The 23,173-nt window shown below is 35.8% G+C and overlaps 1 protein-coding gene across 7 annotated transcripts in view; it reads right to left on the bottom strand.

The window, feature by feature from the left end:
* Positions 1,197–23,173, bottom strand: part of AHR (aryl hydrocarbon receptor) — a 97,932-nt gene continuing 75,955 nt past the window's right edge. For all 7 annotated transcript variants that reach the window (XM_021389070.1, XM_021389071.1, XM_021389069.1 and 4 more), the window contains 8 exons: positions 21,119–21,208; positions 18,833–18,956; positions 13,832–13,962; positions 12,786–12,988; positions 11,026–11,135; positions 10,213–10,354; positions 8,146–9,412; positions 1,197–4,313 (listed from right to left, as the gene is read on the bottom strand). In XM_021389070.1, the coding sequence (XP_021244745.1) occupies positions 4,158–4,313; positions 8,146–9,412; positions 10,213–10,354; positions 11,026–11,135; positions 12,786–12,988; positions 13,832–13,962; positions 18,833–18,956; positions 21,119–21,208 (2,223 nt within the window). In that variant the 3' untranslated portion in view covers positions 1,197–4,157. The remainder of the gene's footprint in view (positions 4,314–8,145; positions 9,413–10,212; positions 10,355–11,025; positions 11,136–12,785; positions 12,989–13,831; positions 13,963–18,832; positions 18,957–21,118; positions 21,209–23,173) is intronic.

Below are 23,173 nucleotides of genomic sequence, written 5' to 3'. Positions count from 1 at the left end.
GCTGGAAATTATTAATTGTTCAGATAAAGTGGATTATACAATAGGTAGAATTTAATAATTAGAAGTCAACTTGTATCCTGGATGAGTAAAGCTGTTTTGATATAGCATCACTTATTTAGCACTAGCTCACAGGAAAGGACCTCCTAAGTAGAAAGAGAATGTGTCAATTTAATCAACCAGCAGAATAAAAATATGAAAAAAATGGAATCAGGCTTTTATCATAGATGGCAATTTAATCTAATTTAATAAGCCAGCTGAGAGACCTTCCACAGGTGAATAAAATACCTACGAATGAAGTAGTTCTTAGTTTAAACGTGTGAGCGAGAAATGCAGTTCCTCAATAGGAAAAAGCATTTCGTTCCCAAAAGAGCTACTTGGGAAGGCCTTTCTCCTACAAAGCCTCGGAAAGGGTAATGACTTCCACCAGCAAACCACCTGAGCTTACAATGCAGTGAACTACTGATGGTTCTGAACCACCATTATCTTTCATGTTGAATCAGAAATAGAAATGGAATTCCATAATGAAACGAAAGTGGCTAAGTACAGAAGAAAATATCTTCCTCATTCAAAGAGAACTGGACAGCAACGTCTTACATTTCTGGGAACAGGCTGACCACATGGCTTGAAGACACCCCTTTAACAAATGAAACAGACTATAAAAAGGATGGCTTGTGTGGCTCACATTATAGATTGATTATTCCAAGATGTAACTTGATAAATTTGCAGCCTTGTTAAATAACTTTGTATTTTAGCTTGTCTTTTTTGTGCTGTGCAAGAAGAGTAAACAAGACGACCTATGTGCAGAGTTCATGAATAAGACGTGCCTTAGTACCTAATATGACAATAGCATATTTGTAATCACTCAACTTCTTGTCCATTAAGTCACGTAACAAAAGAATTTTAAGTTTGGCAACTGCAGAGGGAAATAGTGAAAAATCTGTTTTAGAACTGTAATTGATTTTAAAAGATTACCACACAAAGTCAACATACCATACCTTAAAGAGTAAAATCAGTAATTAGAAATCAAGTGAATTGTTTTCATAAGTTAAAATCTGTACTTACTAAATAAACAATGAATAGGTTACCAACTGATGCTTACCTTATTTTCTGCAGCACTGACGCAGAGATCTATTCCTGCCAGAACTGTAAATTTACTGTTCACTAAGCAACGAATATAGAAGCCTTTCAACTGCTAATTGTGGCTTACTATTTACAATGTTTATTAATAAACTCACTTTCATGCAAGTATAAAAGGAAAATACTAATTCCATGGGCAAATACACACTTGTTCATTACTCTAAATTATGTACATTGTATTTGCATCTAATATTCAGAAGTGCAAAGTCCACAGTGACATAAATAACAATAGTTTCCATTAATTATTAGATGACAAGTTCCCAAAAATATTAGTAACTGCATCATAATGTATCTTTTCGTATACTGCTGAAATCAAACATTTTGTAAAAGAACATACATTTCCGCTACATTCAAGTGATTATTTTATTACCATATATTATGCATTGCAAACTTTATTAAAGATCAGCAACAGCGCTACAAAACCATACCTTAACACAAAAGATGTATTGCATGGTATGTGCAGGCATAGCAGATGAAAGATAAGACCTGGAAAGAAAAACAAGCTAGGAAAACTTGTACAAAAACGGATAGTAATACTGTCTAACTCTGAGTTATATCTTACTTTTAACAGACCTGAAGGACTAAGAGAGATCCAATTTAGAAACATCTGTGCACTGTAGGTACAGTTTGGTGCAGATCAAGAGTGCACTAATGCAGACAATGTTGTACACATAAGATAATGCACAAAATAAGCTGATATTCTTATAAACAACTAATTTGTTTACAGTAAGTAGGGCAGCACAATTGTAGTACTGCATCCTTGGCACTTAGTGATAGGACAACACATATTTGGTTAAACTAAAGTAATAAAGAGGATTTATACTGGTTTGTAAGATGTAAAACATATTATCCCTTTAAACCTTCTTGTTTTACAGCATTTTCTTCTAATTTTCAATTTCAAAGTAAAACATGATACACTAACTAGATATGGAAGACATTTTAGATAATGGTTTAAAGCAAGATCTTACATAAAAAGATGACAGGGTGACCAAGTAATTCAAATGATGTTAATCAAATTTGTTAGTGATATCTTGTGCTGAAAACAAAGTTTAAAAAAAAAAAAAAAAGCAACAACCCACAATCTTTTTATGGGCTTTTCCTGAATAGTAATTGGTTCCTTAATGTCCCTTTCATATATGGTAATTTCACTTAAAAGAACTGAAGTCAGTCATCTGAGAAGCTGTAACCAAATTAAGTTTGGTCTAACATATAATATCCCGGAATGAAAGATATGCTCTTCCACAAAGAAGGCATGCTTCACCTAAGAAAGCATTCCAATTCAAAGTGATTGTCTTTGTATTAAACAATGTTAACAACCATCTGGAGGGAGCCTATTTACATTTACATGAATTTGCCTGCTTTAAATTGGCTACATTGCCATATTATATTATATATAACAAATGTAATAAAATTATTCTTAAGATGTAATGATGTAACATTTAAAATTAACTGGTTTAAAATATTTTACAAAGACATCTCATTATATATGAACTATACAACACGCAAGAGTATGAAATATTTTGAACATATACACATTTCTGTATTTTCATGTAGACTATGATTTTCCACCAAACATTGGTGTCTACAATTCTAAAAATCCTCTCAGGTGAAAAAGAAAACAAAAAAACCAGAATGATGCTTTGTCGGTGTTATATTTTTTTTCCTCCCCAAAATCAACACTATTAAAAGCAGAATTTCTCTAATGACTTTTTGTTTCCTTTCCCAATTTCATATTTTGCACAAAGCTCTTGAAGTGAATCCAACAGACATTAAAAGAATAGCCTCTCGGTCCTTTGCAGTGCAAGTTGCTAGGAATAAAATTTAAACCCAAACTGACCCCTTCCCCACTATGAACATTGAAACCTGCGGTCAAAGTGTCAATACCACTTGTTATCAAAACTCCTTTCCCCCTTATTTAAAATGCAAATCTTTTCAATATCCATTTTAATGAAAGTATTTGCATAGAGCAGCCTTGTATTATTTCTAAAGAACATTATGAGTGTTTGAACACAAGATAAGGCACATGTTTTTCAACATTAATAATCTAAAACTAATCCTGAGGAACTGCTCTTCCCCCTCAGCAAAATCTGCTTTTTTTTTAACATACCCTGTATTACCTGAAGAAAGCAGAAAAGCAGTATAGAATAAACCAAAACTCTTTAGATGAACTAAATTCAAAACATCAACAGCTCCTGATCATAGTGTAACAAATCCATAGATAAAGAATTGAGTCATACTCTAAACAAATTGTCTTTGGGAGGAGGGGGAGGGAATATACAGCCAGTAGCACTGTAGATGTTAGATAAAAGTTCACAGAATGTGGATGACATCTATAGTGAGTTTTTCTAAGATAAGCTCCTGTCAGAAACAAGGTAGCTAAACTGTGAGGCACTTAAGGTTGACAAGAAAAGGAGGAATGCAAGGGATCTGTTTCATAGAAAACCTGAAGTTGCATATCATATCCTTGTATTAAGCCTTCTATTAAAGTGCTAGAAACGGAGACTTAAAACAAAAGGATTTACATATAAAATAAGTGATTAAAGAGCTTAGTTTGCATTAAATTAAGTGCTTTTGATTCTCATGAATTCAGAGCTTTTTCATTATTTTTTTTTTAAATAAAGTCTGGAAATAATCCAAGTGTGAAATTATCTTCCTTGTGCCAATGATGCTATTTGTAAAGTGCCCAATTATTTTTCTAAATAATAAAACCATTTGCCTTATCTTATGTTGTATAGCATGACATAGTCTTTAGTACATATGTAATCCATACCACAATGACACAGTCAGTCTGATGGAAAACAGCACGTGCATACTTTAAGTCAGGAGTTTTAATTCCACCTGCCACCCTAAAAAATTAGGGTCTTGGATTACATATCCACCAGTACATAGTGCAATCAACCTCAGTTTTTCAAAATCTAACTTAGCTGTTGAAGTCCAATGTTGAAAGACAGACTTATCAAGCTTTTCCTCAGAGCAGCCTGATACCCAGACAAAATCACAGATGGAGCTCTAGATCTGAATTACATAAATCCACTAGATGCCAAATCTGAGAAGGATCTGGGTTCTGTTGGATGATGAACAGGCTGAAGATGTGTGGCAGTCTGTGAATTACCGATCACATCTAACTGAGAGGGATATGCTTCATTTACATTTCCTCCATTGAAACCATTTTGGAACTGGTGGGAAAAAAAAAGACAATATAAATGGTTAATATGGAAAACTGATGTATTTATTTTTTAGAGTCTGCCTGAATGAACCGATTGGATAAGCCTATCTCAAAATACAATCTTTAAAACTTTGCATTAAAGTAGGAGCTTAATCACCAGTGAAGCCTACTCCTTGCTGAAGTCAGTGGGAGTCTTACTTCAGGCTAAGGAAAGAAAGATCATTTTCTAAAGAATAATATAGCTGCCATCTGTAGAAAGCAAAGTCTGAGTATTTCTAAATTCCAAATCCAACTGTTAGGTTTAAAAGCAATCTATTTACATAGCTTCATGTCTGCAGTGGGATCTAGATTTACAGCTCTTCAAGGAACGCATATTCAGTCCTATTTGTTCGCTGAAATGTACTGCATTCAATCCATAGGCTGAGCTATCTAAGGGTGGGCTTTCTTAACAAATGATCTTCATATTGACAACACCAAATAAGAGCAATGAATGGCTTTCATCAGTCTTGACATAACAGTTCATAGGATTGTTTTAACCATCTGATGTAATGCTTCCTGCCATGCTATGGAAATTTTTTTTTCCTACAAAATACTCCATTCAGTCATGCAAAGAAAATAAACCAAAATACTTTAAACATTTCCATCATCTCTTTGGGAGTAGCTTATATTGGAAGTATTCATTAATTCATTCAAAATTTGTCCTTCAAACATATATTATACATTCACTCATTCATCTATCAATCAAAATAAGCTGGTTTTGTGGAAACTTTTTTTTTTCCTGCTGGGCAAACATGGAAATTTGATAAAACATGCAGTTGTTGTTCTAAATTCTTGATGATCAGACTACAGCCATGTGAATTACACTTTAAATCAAAGATGCCATGCTCATAAAGATAGATAGAATAACATAAGCTAGGATAACTTCTGGAAGCAGTAGATCACTTCAATGTTCTTAAAATGAAAAGTGCACTCATTAAAATTTCTAACAGAGTTCTCTGCACAGAATCTAGTAATTACCATGGTTTTGTAAAGGAATGCTGACCTTAAACAAGCCATCAGTTTATCAAAGGCCTTTCTGCCCACTAAAACATTTTCAGTGATGGAGACTACACTGGCTGTTTTCCTAATGCAAATGCACGAGTTCAAAGAAAGAGTTACTTTTGGTACAACGGGTTAATTACAAGTTAGGCAGATGATCACAACAGACTCTTTCTAATCCCGCCGTCTTTTTGTGTAGAAACAAGCGGCAGTTGGGAGGCTGAGGAAAAGATGGCAATCCGGGCTAGCGCAGCTCAAGTCCACCCACAGTCCAGCCTCCAGGTGACATTAAGAGGGCAGACTCAGTCCCCCAGCATGGCCAGCCATGCTTTGGCTGTGCCGCTGCAGCTCAGGCAGTGACACCTGCTATCTGCTTACTCACAGCCTTACTGCAGCTACCAGTAGCCAGTAAAGTCAAACCTAATTTACTTTATTATCATATGTTGTGACACATTCTCCCTACTAACAATATATAAAAGTACATTATTTGCAATCATGGCTTTGGTATAGGTGATGCTTCACAACACTACAACTTCAAGTGCAGCAGCTATACTTATTTACTAGTTCCTACGAATCTGCTTATTTTAAAGTTCTATCTCCTCTGATATCTCTGCAATACAAACATATATAAACACTAAGTTTTCTTTCCCTGCACCAACAATGCTTCTAGGTAAAATGAAAACAAGGTTTCTTTGTATTAAAACATTTCTCAACAACATGCACAGAGTCTTACTTTGCACTCAGTCCATAAAAAAGATAATTGGCAGATGAGACTAAAGGTCAAAACTAAATACAGTCTGATACAAAAGGATAGAAAAGGTTGTGGTCTTTTTTACTTTTTCTTTTGTTGTTCTTGTGGTGTTTTTTATTTTGTGTTTTTTTGTTGTTGTTGGTTTTATTTGACCAGTTGCAAAAGACCATGCTGTTTGGTTTAGAACAAGTATTTTCTTCCCCCCAGCCACCATCACTCCACCCATACGTAAGTTGTGGACCTGCTAGGACTTGGAGATAGCTGTCAGCTAGCTACAATCACTCTTATGGAAACAGGGTAGGGGGAACAATTCTTCCTTATCTCGTCAAGAAGTGTGTCATTCTTTTAGACCATTTGGACAAATGTTCAGCAGTTCTCTTCAGAGGTAAACAGGAGCTGACATGCAGAAGGGTAGCATCAATTCTTCATTAGGCATCTGCTTATGCAATGCTATCCAGATCCATAAAGCATGTGTACACCATAGATAAAGGAGCGGAGTTTGCCTCTGAACACTCTAAGGCTAAATTTTCACAAAAGTAGCCTTTGTTCATGTTTTTATGAGAACCAAGTTAAAAGCAACAGTACTATGGCAGTACAGTATAAAAGTAAATACAAAGTAATAGGTATTCATTTAGTGCATTTAGAGATGCTGTCTTAGTCATTAGTCAATCTTGGAATCGTTTAGGTACCGGCTGATCAAAACTCATGAGTTATATCAGCACAGCTTTTAGGAAAAGAACAATTTTGTCCTGTTACAGGGATAAACTTGGATGATCCTGGAAATGCTTTGCATCCCTGTTATCAAGCACTATCTAGGATTAATAACACTGGCCACAGCTCTGCAACAAACACTCAAGTGCTGTGCAAGCCTGTGCCTGCAGCTTGTCAAAGTAATCTCATGATATTTCAGCCCTTGGATATTTTCTCAACTGTTCTAGCAAAATTTATGTAATTCTGTAATTATATTTTTTCCACTAGTTAAACAGTTTTAAGAACTGTATGTTTTGTACTTGTATCATGCATACCAAAAACCTGGGTATGTTCTACTTGCATTCCTCACCTCTGGCTTGGGTAGGTTAAATGCCAATTAATACTTTAATTCGGTAAATGCTTGTACACACGCAGAAGCATTTACAGGAGGATCACTACTTTACCACATAAACTCATTGGATTAAAAAAAGAATTGTGCCTCTGTTCTCAAGCAGTTGTAACAGAAATAAAGGGTAGAAATTAAAAGACCTCAACAATGGCTATGCAAAATCAGGAACTGTCTTAACGACTAGACTTTTTTTCTTCTTTTAATTTTAAAATTAATTCTACCTATGTAAAGCTATACTTGAAATTGTGGTTTGTGCTAGAGCAAGACTCCTCTTTTCTTCTGCTTTTATTTCCACTCTCTGTAGAACAATGCAAAAAAAGCCCAACTTGTCATTGTAATTATTTCCCCCCCTTCAGCCTTCAGCAGACTTAAACAGTATCTTGAGGAACAAGCTGGCTTTTCCTTACCTCCACATTATAACAATATTTTTTCTGTATGTGTAGAAATGCAATAGTTCATAATATTTTATGCAGTGTGATACTATAATCTCATACCTATCTTCAAAGAATCTGAATTGCTAGAGAACACTGTCACATTTAAACAGCTAGATACTTTTCCAGACCCTTACAACACATTTTATGAAGATGAGTCTGCTAGACAACATTACTGACATCATCCTGTTCCCCTAAAAATGTACACAAAAAAATTCCAAGCTTTTGACCAACCTGCTTCTCCTTTGCTCTCTCTGGGAAAATTACTGGTAGGTACAACAGACCAGTTCACTAGTGCCAAAGAAAGCTAGCAGGATGCAGATATGTATATACAAAAACTTGATCAGATGCAACCCAGTTCAGTCTCATGAAAAAACAAAGCAAGGACATTTACTCATTGCTAACCCACCAGCTTCCAACTCAGCAACTCAATTATGACAAACTCTGCATCCCAGCAGCCATCCAAAACAACTGAAAATGTGATTCCAAACACAAGCAATGTGATAATGCTGCTTTACCATACCTTGTTTAACAATGTTTGCTGATTTGCCATCATGGGATCATACTGCATTTGATCCATGCAGTTTGGCTGTGCTTCTTGTGTGCAGTGGTACATAGAAACAGCGCCCGCATAACATGTTTGGGGGGTTAGCATAACTGACTCAGAGTTTATCCCACAGTCAAGATTTTCAGGGACCTGCTGCAAACAACCGAGAAAATCCTCCAAGTTGGAAGAAGCAGAATAGGCTGATCTGTCAAAACCTGCTACAGGGAAATCCATTTGGGAAAAGTTAGAAAGCTGTGGCATCATTGCTGTGGGTTGCTTGTAAGGAACAAACTCTTGCCTACATGCATAAGGTGAAGCGTTTACTTCTGATTTGTAAGAAAACTCAGCAGCAGTGGTTTGCATGCCAGGGAATGTGTATTGCTGGGGCTGCTGCTGCGAGCAAAGAGGCATGCTGGTGCTAGAGCTCCAATTTGTGAACATCCCATTGACTTGCATATGTTTCATTTTCTGACAGAGCTGCTGCTGTTGCTGTTGTTGCTGATGCTCCATGAGCTGTTTCTGATGCTGATGAATTTGATGCTGATCTAATTCTTGCTGTACCAAGCAACCGGCATTCTGGACCAGGGGCTGCTGCTGGTTACAGCCCGAATATAAGAAGTCAGACTTATTTAAGGAATCCTGAACATAAGTCAGGATTTCATCAGTGATGTCGATGTCCCCAATATCATCCATACCAGATAATTCAGTTTTAAAAAACTCCTCATCCTCCTGAATACACTTTAGATCTTCAAAGTCAATACCCAGATTTTTCATGATGCTGTACAAATCATTTGTTTTGTTATCTTGAAAGAGCGCTGCACTGTCTTCAGGAAGTGGAACACTACTGTCCTGGGAACACTCCATTAGTTCCTGCTTGAGAATATTGTGATTTCCAGCAGGTAGGAGACTATCTGTCCAGTCACTGCTAACAACACCACCCAGTTCGTCCCTGCTGTCTGCAAAGAAGTTCCGCTCAAAGGAAAGTTTGTGTGACGCTGGAGGACAGAGATACACAGACTCATCTTGCCTTAACATGACACCTAGAAGGGAGTTTGGATCCACAGAATCACCATGTAGCGTAGTTTTGCTTCCTTTTCCCATGGTGGTTTTATTCCTGGGCTGAGAGGCATCCGATAGGCTGGACATGGGGAAAGTTACCTCATATAACACAGCCTCACCAGTGGCAAACATGAAGGGCAACTTCATGTTACGCTTCCGTAGATGTTCTGCTCCTTCTTCATCTCTGAAAATAAATCATATGTATAGCATAATACTGCAGAACTCAACAGTTACAGTAATCTTTTTGTCCCTTGGAATTATTATAAAAAAAATAAATGATTCTATCAGAAGGCATTTTTCAAATTCCTAGCTGTTCCAGCTCAACTTGACTGAGTGAGCCAAGAGGCAGATTATGAAAAAAGGAGCTTATGACTGTAATACGACCTTTACATATTACATTTGTAACTAAAGCTAGACTGCATACACCATTTTCTGTGCATTAGTAGCTGAAATGAATGTAAGTGGCCTTTTTTTCCATTTGTTGTGTTTTTCTTGATGTAACAAGTAAATGAATACTTCAGCAATTAAGTATTAGTTTTCATTAATTTAAAAACTCTTCTGGAAAAATTATTTAACCTATAATAATTCTAAATTCTTTATTATATGGAATTCAATTAAGTACCAAAAGACCTTAATTTTTTGCAGTTTCCTCCATGTAACTGCTGCTGGGTTTTTTGATCTTCACTAATGGGAATACTGAATTAAAAATACATTGGATGGAATAATTTGGTACTTGTACTACTCTTACTATTTACATGAAATAAAAATGTCAAAAATTTCATACATAAGCAAGAACTATGCCATACAAGTACTGAACTATCAAAATTCTTTCTAATGTTTGTTAGGAAATAGAGGTTTTCTTCATGGAGTTCCAGATTTAAAGGACATTTATTTGAAAGTGAAGAACTACTTTCTGAATGTGAACAAGATCAATAAAAAATTTTCAGTTTCTGGAAAATACTGCTTTATACAATGATGACTCACGTAAGAGGTCTTTGTGTGGCAATGATGTAATCTGGTCTTCCATTTTTATAGACAAGGCGTGCATTTGCCTGTACCCAAGCCCACCGGTTTTCTTTGGTTAGAAGCCTGAAGACAGTCATTCCACTCTCACCCGTCTTCATCACTACAGTTAAAGAGTAAACATACTGTTTACTGTCAAGTGAAATAAAATAGGAAAATCTGGCTTGTCATGAGAGTAGTCCCATTCTGCAGAGCAATGTACATCCTCAATCACCCTTTTCTCTGCAGCACTAATAATGTATTCCTAGTACAACAGGACAATCGACCACTTTTCAAGGTGTCTATTTTAAATTACTGTTAAGTACAAGCAGTAAAAGCCAAAATTACAAGTAATTGTAAGATATCCACCACAGACAGGCAACAACATCCTGAATACAAGGGTCTAAAGAAATAAAACAATCATCATTTATCATAAAAATCATACATTTATCAAAAGAAAATGCTTTCTTTATTTCCTAATGGAAAAGCAATCTTTGAAATAGTCCCTTTGCCCAAAGGAACTTGCTGAATAGCAGAAATCAGGTTGAGCAGAGAAGGAAGTGAAAAGAGCAAGATGTGACAAAAACTGGAATTTACAACCAAAAAGGATCTAGCTAGGGATATTAAATATATCTCTTCATCCAGTATACAGACTTATAAAGAGGAAAAGATCACATAAAATGAATAGTATGGTTTTTGTTAATGACGACAAACATTTAAGAGTACTTCATTGTATTTTTTACTGGGAATACATGACTTCATTTTTCATAGTCTTTCTTAAAGAATGGAGCTTACTTCGGACATGATTTTCAGCACAATAAAGCATATCAGCTGCATGAATGAACTGGTATCCTGTTCCTCTCATACACAGCTCTGCTTCAGTGTATCCCAGGACAATCTTTCCTCTGAAAGTTAACAACAAAAAATTGCAACACTGCTGATGAACCATGTCACTGAACAAATGCCAGGCAAGATAATTATGGCTAGAACATTTCAGACATAAATGTTACCTACATTTTGCTGCAATATCAGTTGTATGTGGAAACATGAGTGTTCTAATAAAAAATGCAGTTAACAAATCATAAAACTTTTACCAGTCCCCCAAGTTGGCTTCAGTGACTAGAAACAGGTTTACAAAATTGTTAGATCATTAAAAAAGATATATCTACAGTTCAGCTAGACTCCTAAATTCCATACTTTTGAACGAATGACTATACCGCTCACCATATACTTTTACAACAGGCAGCTCCCATTTGTTTCAATGAAATACACCTTTTACTTGGCCTCATCTCACTGCACTTATCTATTTTTACTTCTTGCATATAGTATTAAGTAGGGCTCTGACTTTAGTTATGCAAAACTTTTTGTAGAGTTTATTATTTGCAATTTTTCAAAATTATTCAAAAACAAAAGTGCATCTCTGAATGACATCTCTTTTGTTACTGAATGGTTTAGGGCCCTGGGCTTATATTTAAGCATGCCCATACTTCTGTGATGTATCTCTTGGAAATAGCTGTCCGGATTGAACATGAATAAAATGCAATATGTTACTGTATGTCAGGGAGATGAAGAACATTAAAGCAGTTGTGAGAGTGCTATGAGATGCATTATAGAAAGAATGAAATAATAAAGAATAGGAAATGGGATGTGTGGCAAAGAAATGGTTGTAGAAAAGAATGGAAAAAAAAGTAGGAAACGGGAACAATAGGTGAAGAAGAGTAAAATGTGACAAAAATTGAAGGTTTCCAGTGATGTATAATGAAAATAAAAAGAGAGAAAATAAAAAGCTTGAGTTAACACTTTGTTAGCAACTCTCATTTGCATAACCTTATAGAACCTAATAAAAATATTTTGGTTTATCAGTACAAATAATATTGAATAATTCAACTCTAAGTTATTCCTTAAGTATGACACATACAAAATATCCCACTGAAAATGAGTCTGGAAACTCTGCATTATCAGTCAAAAATAGGAGGAAGGGAAGAAGGAAAGACTTTGCTTTTACATAACGAATCACCTTAGCAGGCTTTTTGCTATCTTAATACCTAGTTACGTTGATCTAACAACACAATAGCTTCTCCAGTTTTTTTAAAGGAAAAAAATAATTGTTTGAAATTAGGTTAAAGTCATAGTACAAAAAAACTGACTGAATTTGTAGTGAATAACATTTCAACTGCATTTCACATCTATCTGAATGGAATGACATTTCCAGAGCAAAAAGAAACACTTGTTCTATCATTTCTAAAACCAGGCTTCAACCAGATGAAACAAAATTTTTCTTCTTCTCTAATTTATTAGTTTTGTGTTATTGCAGATTAAATGAGTCTGGTGTTTGTCTTGTTCTACTTTTTAAAAGATTGAGAGTGAGAAACCAATATGCCTTTCCAGAAAGCACACCAAGTAAACTTTACTTTACGTACTATCAGGGCTGAAAAGAAAAACCAGAACAGATACTAACTCAGTACTGACTGAAATAGTAACTAGCTTTACATTTTAAACCCATACTTGAAACTCATCAGCAAATAGGGGAATGCTATGCAGAATAATTTACTTACTTTGCATCACAGCCAGTAGGTGTGAAATCCAGTTTGTGTTTTGTTCTGAAGATGAAGTTTTTGGTTCGTATCTCAAGGATGGAAGGTGGTTGCAAGGGAGTAGCTACTGCAAACAGAGCTAGCTGAGGAGACAATGCAGCACCATCCTTCCCTTTCTTGTTTTGTCCATGGAGAAACTTCAATCGTCCTTGAAAATTCATAGCCTTAGGATTATGAAAAAAGTAATCTTTACAAGCTGGAGATATTTAAGATGCAGATATTTCTGTTCTTAAGTAAAATATATACTTGGTTTTTTTTTAGACCCATCAGATTCAACATTTTAGCATGGCATACAAAGAAGTTAGAAAACAAGTACTGAGTACTGTTGTTATTCCTCTTAACATACAGCTTAAAGACATAGAAATTAATAAACTCACTAGAAAGAGAACTAGTGGGAAGGACGTTTTGTGATAGAAAAGCAAATGTCCTTTGGGATTTTAAAATTTCTACTGAACGTGGTATTATACATATATACAATTAACATAGCTTTTCATTTATCTCAGTCATTAACACATTATATGCAATTATGTACAACTGCAAAAATCTTATATAAACAATTAGATTCGTACATAGTCACTTAGATCACAAACTCATATTAGTTCTTTTAAAATCCACAGCATTAAAACAAAGTGTATACAGAAAAAAAGAGTAAGTGCAGTAAAACTGTAGTTTTCCTATAATTTTCTATGATTTCCTTCATTTCATGATAGTCAACTGAAATAATCTTTGTAGCAGTTTGTAATCCACAAACTATATATTGCTCCACAAAAAAATTATTCATACTTCACGTAGAAAACTAAGCCACGAGAAATGAGAGAATTTGCCCCCAGTTGCAACATGTTAAATGGGGACCCAGAAATATTCTTTGTCCTTTAGTGTCACTAACTGAAATATACTAAGTCAAACCCTCACATATCTACGGTAACTAAAATAAAGACGTTGTACATATTGTAGGCACAATGCAGATTCAAGCACGTGTGGAAGTTTTTACATAAGTCCAAACTCACCAGAAACCCAGATGAGTTATCCAGGAGACATCGTAATCTGCAGATGAAATTCCTTTCCATAAAGGAAGAATTCTCCGGAGGAAGTTGGTCTGGGTTATAATAGTTTGCTGGCTGTGAAAAGCCATTATCTCCTACAGGAAAGGATTATTTATAAGGATTATTTTTAGAAGAACACCTAGTGAAGGCTATCTATAACAAATCACCTTCTGCCTCATAAACAAAGCTTTAGGTCATGACCTGAGCAAGAACAATGTAAACTGGAAACATCCTCAGAACTTATATCAATTACAGCACCAGATTAAGTATCAGTTCTTCAACTGGATTACACTTTAAAGGTTACAGTATTTTTGAACTGCATACAATTTTAAGTTGAAAACAACCAAAAAAAACCCAGCAAACAAACAAAAAACCCACATTATTTTAATTAGTAACCTAGCTTCTGAATCAGTTGCAAAGAGCAGATCGGCCAGAGAATACAGCCCCACTGCTAAGACAGATCTTCTAAAGTGACGTAGACATTCAGTAACAGTAACTCTTAAGAACTGATCATTCAAAAGCTCAGTAGACAGAATCAAGCTGTGAAGCTGTTGCTTTCCAGACGCTCAGATAGAAGCTGTTGGGAGCAATAAATAAGAAGAGGCAACTTTAGAGAATTACTGCAATAAATCAATCGGAGCACCTTTTGTACTAGATGCCAAAAAAAAAACCCAAAACATTAGTAGTATTTCACAACTAAACAGGGAAAATATTTCTTCTGGGCTATGCTGATCAACAAAATGTCATAGTTACTGCTCCATAGCTCCAGAATCCAGGGTCCTTTTGCTTAAAAAATAAAAAAAAAATTACCCAGTCACATGACTAACAACTAGGATAACAACCTGATAAATCTTCTGCCACTTTAGGATAAGCATGTGCTGCCAAGTGGCATTTAGGAAACAGACTTAAACATTTGGAATATAAAGTAAAAACAGAAAGTAGATCAATAAACTGCTGATAGAAGACATATGTTCTGTATGAGACCACATATACACAGACACCAGAGCAAGTCCACTTAAAGCAAATTTAGCAAAGCAATCTTGTTTACAATACATATTAAGATTTAAAAAAGCTAAAAAAAAAAGCTCATTCCTGAGTAATTCATACCTTTATACAAATAAAGAAAAAAACAACAGTGTAAAGCATTGCTTTAAGAGTGCTATATCTTTGTATTTTTTAAATTAGTCCATATCATAAAATCATAGAATGACTTGGGTTGGAAGGGACCTCAAGAATCATCAAGCTCCAATCCCTCCACCGCAGGCAATGCCACCAACCTCCATATCTAATACTAGACCAGGCTGCCCAGGGCCCCATCCAACCAGTCCCTGAACACCTCCAGGGACAGGGCATCCACAACCTCTCTGGACAACCTGTTCCAGCACCTTACCACTCTCTCAGTAAAGAACTTCCCTCTGATATTTAACCTAAATCTTCCCTCCTTCAACTTAAAACCATTTCCCCCTGTCCTGCCATTATCTACCCTTGTAAAGAGTTGACTCCCCTCCTGTTTGTAGGCTCCCTTTCAAGTACTGGAAGGCTGCAATAAGGTCACCCCGCAACCTTCTCTTCTCCAGCCTGAACAAGCCCAGCTCCCTCAGCCTGTCTTTGTAGGGGAGGCGCTCCAGCCCTCTGATCATCTTTGTGGCCCTCCTCTGGCCCCTCTCCAACAGCTCCCTGACTTTCTTTTATTGGGGGCCCCAGACCTGGATGCAGTACTCCAGATGGAGCCTCATGAGGGCAGAGTAGAGAGGGACAATCACCTTCCTCTCCTCGCTGGCCACCACTCTTCTGATGGAGCCCAGGATGACATTTGCTTTCTGAGCTGCAAGAGCACACTGCTGGCTCATGTTAAGTTTTTCATCCACCAGGACGAAAAACCTTCTCTCATATACTCTGAGAGAACTGCTTACCATGCATGTACAAATACCAGTACTGCAGAATGATTCCAAATTGACCTTCTAGACTTTGAGATGGTGTCAGAGATGGTATGCCACTTGCTCACACACCACACTATGTACTCTGAAACACAATTCTGTCTTTTGGACAGCTGAAAAAACTTACAGATATGCTACATGTTTGGTACAACGACAGATCCATCACGACTAACTGCCAGTCAATCTCTTGTCAATTCAAGGGACTGAATTGGAGACAAATGACATTGCTGAAAGCTCAAGCAAGAGGCCTTGCAAACCAAGGGCCGTATAAATCTAACAGGAATGCTGAGTCATCCAGCTCACCAGATAACAGCATTAGGAGACTCCTCTTTTTCTTAAAAGAGCAACAGTGCAAGCTCAACTTTTGATGAAAAAACCTCAAGTTATGGAGCAAAAAAGAGCCTCAGCTGATAACGAGTACGAGAAGGGAAATGCTGGAATTACAGCCATCAGCAGAACTGTATGTTACCAAGGCCACTATTATGAGCTGAGCTGATCCTATACGTAAGGACATTCAGATTCAGATGGTTGCCACCTAACTTTGATATTAGAAAAAAACAAATTACCTTGTCATATGGACAGCTCTCAGCAGGTAAAAGCAAACTTACTTCCCTACATCCTACTGCTGCAGACTTTTTAATGTTTTGTTTTTTTTTTCTTTTTGAATAGCTTAATTGCAGGTGAGAATTTTCAACACTTTTGTATCTGAGGCATCACTTCTCTAAGAGATGCTGAAATGAGTCAGATGCTCTCTGAAGAAGCAAACAAGGATAATGAAGAAAGGTGAAAGAAACAGTCTGTAAATTTCATTTTTCAAAAAGGCCAACTCTGACATCCCTGAGAATCTCTGTAAACACATTAGTTAAGGTTTTCTCTAAATAGTTAACACACTTCATTTATCAGCACTGACATTAAACAAGTATCAGCATGAAGGAAGCCCCTAAAACGTCTTTTCTTCCAAGTATTCCTAATATTTGTGTCCCTTTGCTAATGCCAGGACTTTACTCCTTCAGAACCAACTACAACTGAGAAAGGTGTAAGCTAGTGAGGCAGAAAGTCTACAGTCTCTATGAGAAAGTTGATGCCCTGAAGCAGATATCTGGGACTAAAAAAATCAGAATCTTGCAAACTTCTCTGAGCCAGGGCTGGGAAGAGTGTCTGGGAGGCCCAGGAACAGCTGAGGAAACCCGTGGTCTAGCAGCATACCAGAGCACTGAGAAGTGAACAGTCTAGGCTAACTGGAGCATAATTAGTTCCCAGACTGAGACCGGAATCTGTGATTAAGTCTGAGCCCAATTATAACATATCTATAAATATCTACATAATGTTTGCTGGATGCATTTAAAAGGAAGCAGACTGAATTTACAAAAATGGGTGGTTCCTTACGATCATAGCATTTATCCTTTGTTATGAATCTAAATTCATTTTAAAAATCCTCAACATCCAAGCACTTTACACTATTTGAGGCATGAAAATAATTTAGCAGCTTTTAGTAAGCTAGTAACACAAGGTACAAAACATACTATTGTTTGTAATCCTGCTCAGCATTTGCAATACCTCCATTGCTTAGTGAAATCTGATGCCAAGTCAGCCTGGTATCACAATATTCAAACACAACCTTTTCACACTGAGGTAAATAGAAAGCCACCACATAAAAACATGACTTCTGAGTGGAAGCAGCTGTTTTCTAGTCTAAATTGCAATATTAATTAATTGTGTAGAATGTTTTCCATTGGATTTTGTGTAGATTGATCCACTGATAATGTAAGCATTGTCCACTAAATGAGAAACTGAAATATGCTGAGCTGTGTGCCAAACAAGTAACATCAGGGGTTTTTTTTGTTTTTTTTTTTGTTGTTGTTTTTGTTTTTTTTAAGATTTCCCTGTCAAATCATGGCATTTCTCAACTATAAAACAATAATGGGAAATTGTTAAGGGTTTTTAATTGCTTTATGAATGGTTAATTTATTAAAAAACCTTTTTTCTGGATTAAAAAAAATCTATAATCAAAGAGTAACATATATATATTTAAACAACTGTTGTGCAAAATGAAGAATTACAACTGTCTCAATAGTTTCGTCATCATTGTCAGGCAGACTAATGCTTATCATATTGCACGTAGACATCTGTAAAAACATCTCTGTTCTGATCTGCATGCAATGTATTTTTCCTCAATAGTTTCCCAGTATAGCAGATCACATAAGGATCAGTCATGATAACATGTGACAACCTAAAACTAATAAGCATAATACTTGGTCTTAAAGGCTCATCTATACCATCTTTTATTCCCAAGAGAAGCAGTGATTGACATGGCAGCACACATAGCACAGTAATAGGCATGGAGGAACAAAACTTTTCCACAACCAGGAAAGCACTATTCCACATCACCATAACATTTTAACTAGTATTAGTCATGGAATATATCTATCAGCCTGAAGTGCTTTAAGAAGCTGTCATACCCAATTGTCTGCTGGTGCTCTTAAGATAATAAATTTGGTGTCATAATCTGTTATCAGGAATAGCAGATGTGAAAGGGAGAACATTACTCCAGAGAAATCACTTTCCCATTCATACAGTGATTATATATGAGGTATAACTGAGCACGAACAAAGAGGAAAAAAAAACACACCACAACCTTCTGCATTTATTATACCACCAAAAGAAACTGCCCACTTCTCACTGTTTGCAACACAAACTTGTAGGATTAACTGCTTTGTTATTTTCCATGGTAAGTATATGAAACACAAGACATTCAGTTGTTGCTCCAAATTGAAGTCTTTCAATGTAGAGCAAAATTAGTACATTTGTGATGCTGCGCTATAAATAGCAGTGCTTATTTAAAACGCAAAAATAACACTTTTATATTGTTGGCTGAAATATCCATAAAATTCAAGTATATTTGAAAGTCATTATTCCTTCCTTTGCTCATATGAAAGGATCCAAAAGGTTTTTTTTTTTCTTATATATATGTACGTCTTTTTAAAAAAGTAATCCGATAAGCAAACATGAAAGTTAGCTGCGTTCTCACCTTGCCCACTTTGCCCAGAATCCCCAGACTGGGCAGGATTTAATGCCCAGTGTAGCTGACGTTGAAACTCAGGTCTGTCTTCAGTGTGAATCAATTCAAATACACTCTGGTGTATAATATCAGACTACATACAAAAAGGAAGAAGGAAGGAAAGAAAGAAGAATATAAATCTTCATTGACAATATGATGGAAAGTTGTCTGTCAACATTGCTACTGGCGTAACAAAATAATCTTTGCTCAGGAATAAAAACTTACATTTGCATGCATATAGGAAAACTCCATGAAACACTTTTTGGCAGCACAGAGAAGTAATCAGTCATGCCCATGACTGCAAACGCATAAAATAATAATATAAAGTATTACCTTACAAAAGAACCATCATTTTCAAGGTTTTTTTTGTTGTTTTTTTTAAACTTGTTTTTATCTAAGCAAGCCTAGAACTCTTATGCTTATGTTTTGTATAAATCATTTCATCCAACATACTGGTAAATAAAATACTTGCCAGCTGGTACTTGGACCTGACCCATTCTAGGTGCTACAGGAATACAAAAGTCACTGAAGACCACAGAACTTCCAAAACTAAACCAAGTAGATTCTGAACATTAGTTCAAAGCATTATCGGTCCTCAAGAATGCATTAAAATTTGTAATTATTAAGCTCTTGTTTTATCACCATTTGCATGGTTAGGAGTATGATCTAAATGACAAAGTTACAACATCCAGGATCAATTGATGAAAGAAATTAAGGAGGAAAAGACAACCATAATTAAGGGGGAAAAATCCACCCACAGCATTCAATAGAAGTATAAGTCAACTAAGAGGAATTAAATTGCTTGTTTTCCACATAAATCAAAAATCCAGCCATTATATAAACACAAAATATTTTAAAATAAAACACAGATCTAAGGAAATGAAGATGAATTGGCAAAAGTAGAACTCAAATTTTGCCTTGATAAATTTCAAAGAAGAATCAATATTTTCCAGAAAAGATTGCCAGAAATGCAAATTTTTAGACCTTCCGGACTTCTAAATCACGTATATGATTTATTGGCACTACTATACAAATTTTATACACTTCTTTTTTCCAAGCATTTTCCTTCATTTTCCAACACTGAAACAATCTGTAACTTAAGGAATAATAATGTTTTGCTTGGAATATTTTCTTTTACACAAACATTCCACAAACTCTTATCAGTTAGCTAAACTTGTAGACCAAGCAGAGTTTTCCTCTATTTTTAGGCATCAATTGAATTTATCATTGTCCAGTACCCAACAGATGTGAAAACAGATATTAACTGAGAACTACAGATGTGGAAATATTTCACCACAGAAGCGCAGTACACACAAATGTATTTTGCAGAGATGTAGCCCATGGTTGAACAAGAAGGTCATTTGTAATTCAGCACATTTTTAAAAAATCTGATGTCATGGCACAAATCATTCAATTTATGTACCAGTGTATTTATATAAAGCTAAATTCAATTGCTGTAATCTATGCAGTACTCAGTAATTCAAGTGCAGTCTCCAATATCACCCAGAGAAGGGCTACTGGCTAACAGAAATTCTGTATACAGGAAGAAGAAAGGGGCAGGGATTGCCAAAGCCAGCATCACTTGGACCATCTTTGGATCAATCTGTTCATTGATCTAACTCCCACGCACAAATAAGAACCAGTACAGCTTAACATAAACTAATCCCAGGAGCTGCATTCCTTAGAGAACATGTGATCTTGGCCTTTACTATTTTGGTACGTGGTTTGCAAGGCCATACATGATCTTCCTGATAAATTGTAATTAACAAACGCTTGATTTAAATTAATAAATAAATGAGTGGGAAGGAATGGAGAGAAACAGTGAACTAAAAACCTTAAATTACTATAATCACTGAATAGATTCTTTAAAAAGCCTCAGAGCATATGGACTTAATTTTATATGAAAGGTTTCCATTAAAATAATTACCTTCCCATTGAATTATGTCTCATTCAGCATCATAAACTGGGTAACACCACAGTATAAATTTCAAACAGTTGTTCCAGTAAAGACTAATTAAGTGTGAAAATTTCCTATCTTGCCTAACTCAGCTTTGGAAATAGTATTCCTGTTGTGCTTGGCTTGAGATCCCATTTTGGCTACATAAACTGATAGAAAAGTAACACAATTTCAAAGTAATCCAACTGAGAATATCTGACTGTGAATTTTATCACACTGTCAGACCCTAAACACTAGCGCACTCAGAAACTATCCAAAATTTCTGAAACAAAAAAAGAAAAAAAACAACAAAATCTTACTTGTTGGAAACCCAGGTAGTCTTGGATGGTAGATGAGACGTAAAAAACCAGAGCATCTGCTGTCACAACTAATACAAAGCCATTTAATGCCTGGGAAGAAAATACATCAGTGTGTCAGCTTCAGAGACAACTTTCCAGATAATAATTGTGGCTCTAATTTTACCTATACCCTAATGTCACAATAAATTGTGAAGAATACAAAAACATATCATTATCTTACAGCATAAACAGAAGGATTCGTCATCACCTCGCTCTAAAGTACACATGACGCAATAAAGAAAACCGCATCTAAGGAGGAAAAATGTTCTGGAAAATTCCAGGAAATGAGTCAGGGGAGAAGCCAAAACTTGTTGATGACTTGTTTACTCCTGATAGTAGGAGCTGAGAGGCAGCAGCATGAAGAGCTATAGGCTTATCCAGTAATAGCCCCAGTTCACGCCTTCAGGACATTCAAAAGTCTGCAGTACAAAAGAGAGCAACATCACAAACTGATTCCCAAAATCGCTTCTATTCATAGCACAGACAGGCCTAAGTGGACAGGAAATCAAGTGATCAAGAGCCCCTATATAGTCCAACAAACATTTTATAGCCTACTTAAAATAGAAGACCTCTGCACAAGTTGACTGTTGCAAGCAAACAATGTTTTCGAAGAGATTTCCCCCTCCATGTAGAAGCAGACTGAGTGGCTCCTTGTTCAAAGTCACGCAAAGGACATTTATCTGAACTCCAAATCAATATGGTTCATGGCAATTGTTGTGATAGCAAACAGAACATTTGTGACTTGGCAGCTCATCTGAAAGGTGCTGATTTACTTCTATGGATTTCAGTCAAGATTTAACAAAAGGCCATCTCGAGGGACTGAATTAAGTATGTTGTGCCACTTAATTTCCTCAGCTGCATTCAAAGTTGAATTTGGCCAGCATACTCAAAAAAACATTTTTAATACTCTTCATTATGCAAAATTATCATAACTATTAGAAACTGTAAAGTAAGCGAAAGATATTCTATTTGTTACTGTAACAACTTAGTAATATCTTTTTCTTATGAAACAGCATCATTTATCCACAACCATTAACCCCTGTGGCACCATACTATGGTAATCACTGCAGTTGCTTTTCTGTATTTTGCAGGGATATGGTTTTATTGTTTCTTGTTATTTTAATCATCTAATTAAGACAAGTTAACTATTTGATTAAAAGATTGGTGAATTCTGTGTAAAGTACACATGATGCAATGAATAACAATTCTGTGAAGTGCTCCTATTTAATTTGGAGACACTTCATCTATTCTCATTCATCAACACAAGCTTTTTAAAACCTCCTTATATCAGTTTAGAGAATTCTATCTCAAAACAGTATGAACTTCTTTATAAAGAAGTCTGAAACAGTGAAGCCAGTCCAAGACATCTTGAGGTTCAAAGTGTCTCAGAACAGTTACATAAAATCCTTGAGATCGATGAAGTTCATACCAATCCCAAAGGAGTAGAAAAACTGCAACGACAGGTGCTTGTGTCCTCCACTGACCTACTTTGCAGTGGATTTCACCTCAAGTGGTTGATAGAAAACTTCTGTGAACCGTATAGGGTCTAACCCTGTGCCACATGTTAAAATTACTCATCCTGTTTTGTTTCATACAAAGCCAAAGAAAGATTCTTCTTCATCCAATCAGTGAAAAAGGCAAATGGTTCCTTCACCTGGAATTCAATCACGTTTTATCATGGTTCTGTCAGACAGTTCATTTTGAGACTGTTACTGCAGAAATCAGATGCCTTATGTAAGCCAAGAAATCCTGTAAAACAATTGGCGCTTTTTTTTTTGCCTAGATATCTAAGACAAAGTATTGCTGAAAGTTCGTTAAAATATGCAGGTATCCATGTCTGTTAATAAACATGGTATTGACTATTACAGAGCTTTTAGCAAAATCTAATCCTAAAATAATCACCCCTAGACCTATAATGAAATTTCTCATTGAGTTTATTATTTTGGAGCACCGGAGATTTTATTTTGGCTTACACAAAAATACTCTCATTACTCTTAAATACAAAGGCAATTGCAA

The sequence above is a fragment of the Numida meleagris genome, chromosome 2, assembly GCF_002078875.1.
Source record: "Numida meleagris isolate 19003 breed g44 Domestic line chromosome 2, NumMel1.0, whole genome shotgun sequence".
In the NCBI taxonomy this organism is placed as follows: domain Eukaryota; kingdom Metazoa; phylum Chordata; class Aves; order Galliformes; family Numididae; genus Numida; species Numida meleagris.
The sequence above is the reverse complement of the archived record's forward strand: the minus strand, read 5'-3'. Positions and strand labels throughout refer to the sequence as shown.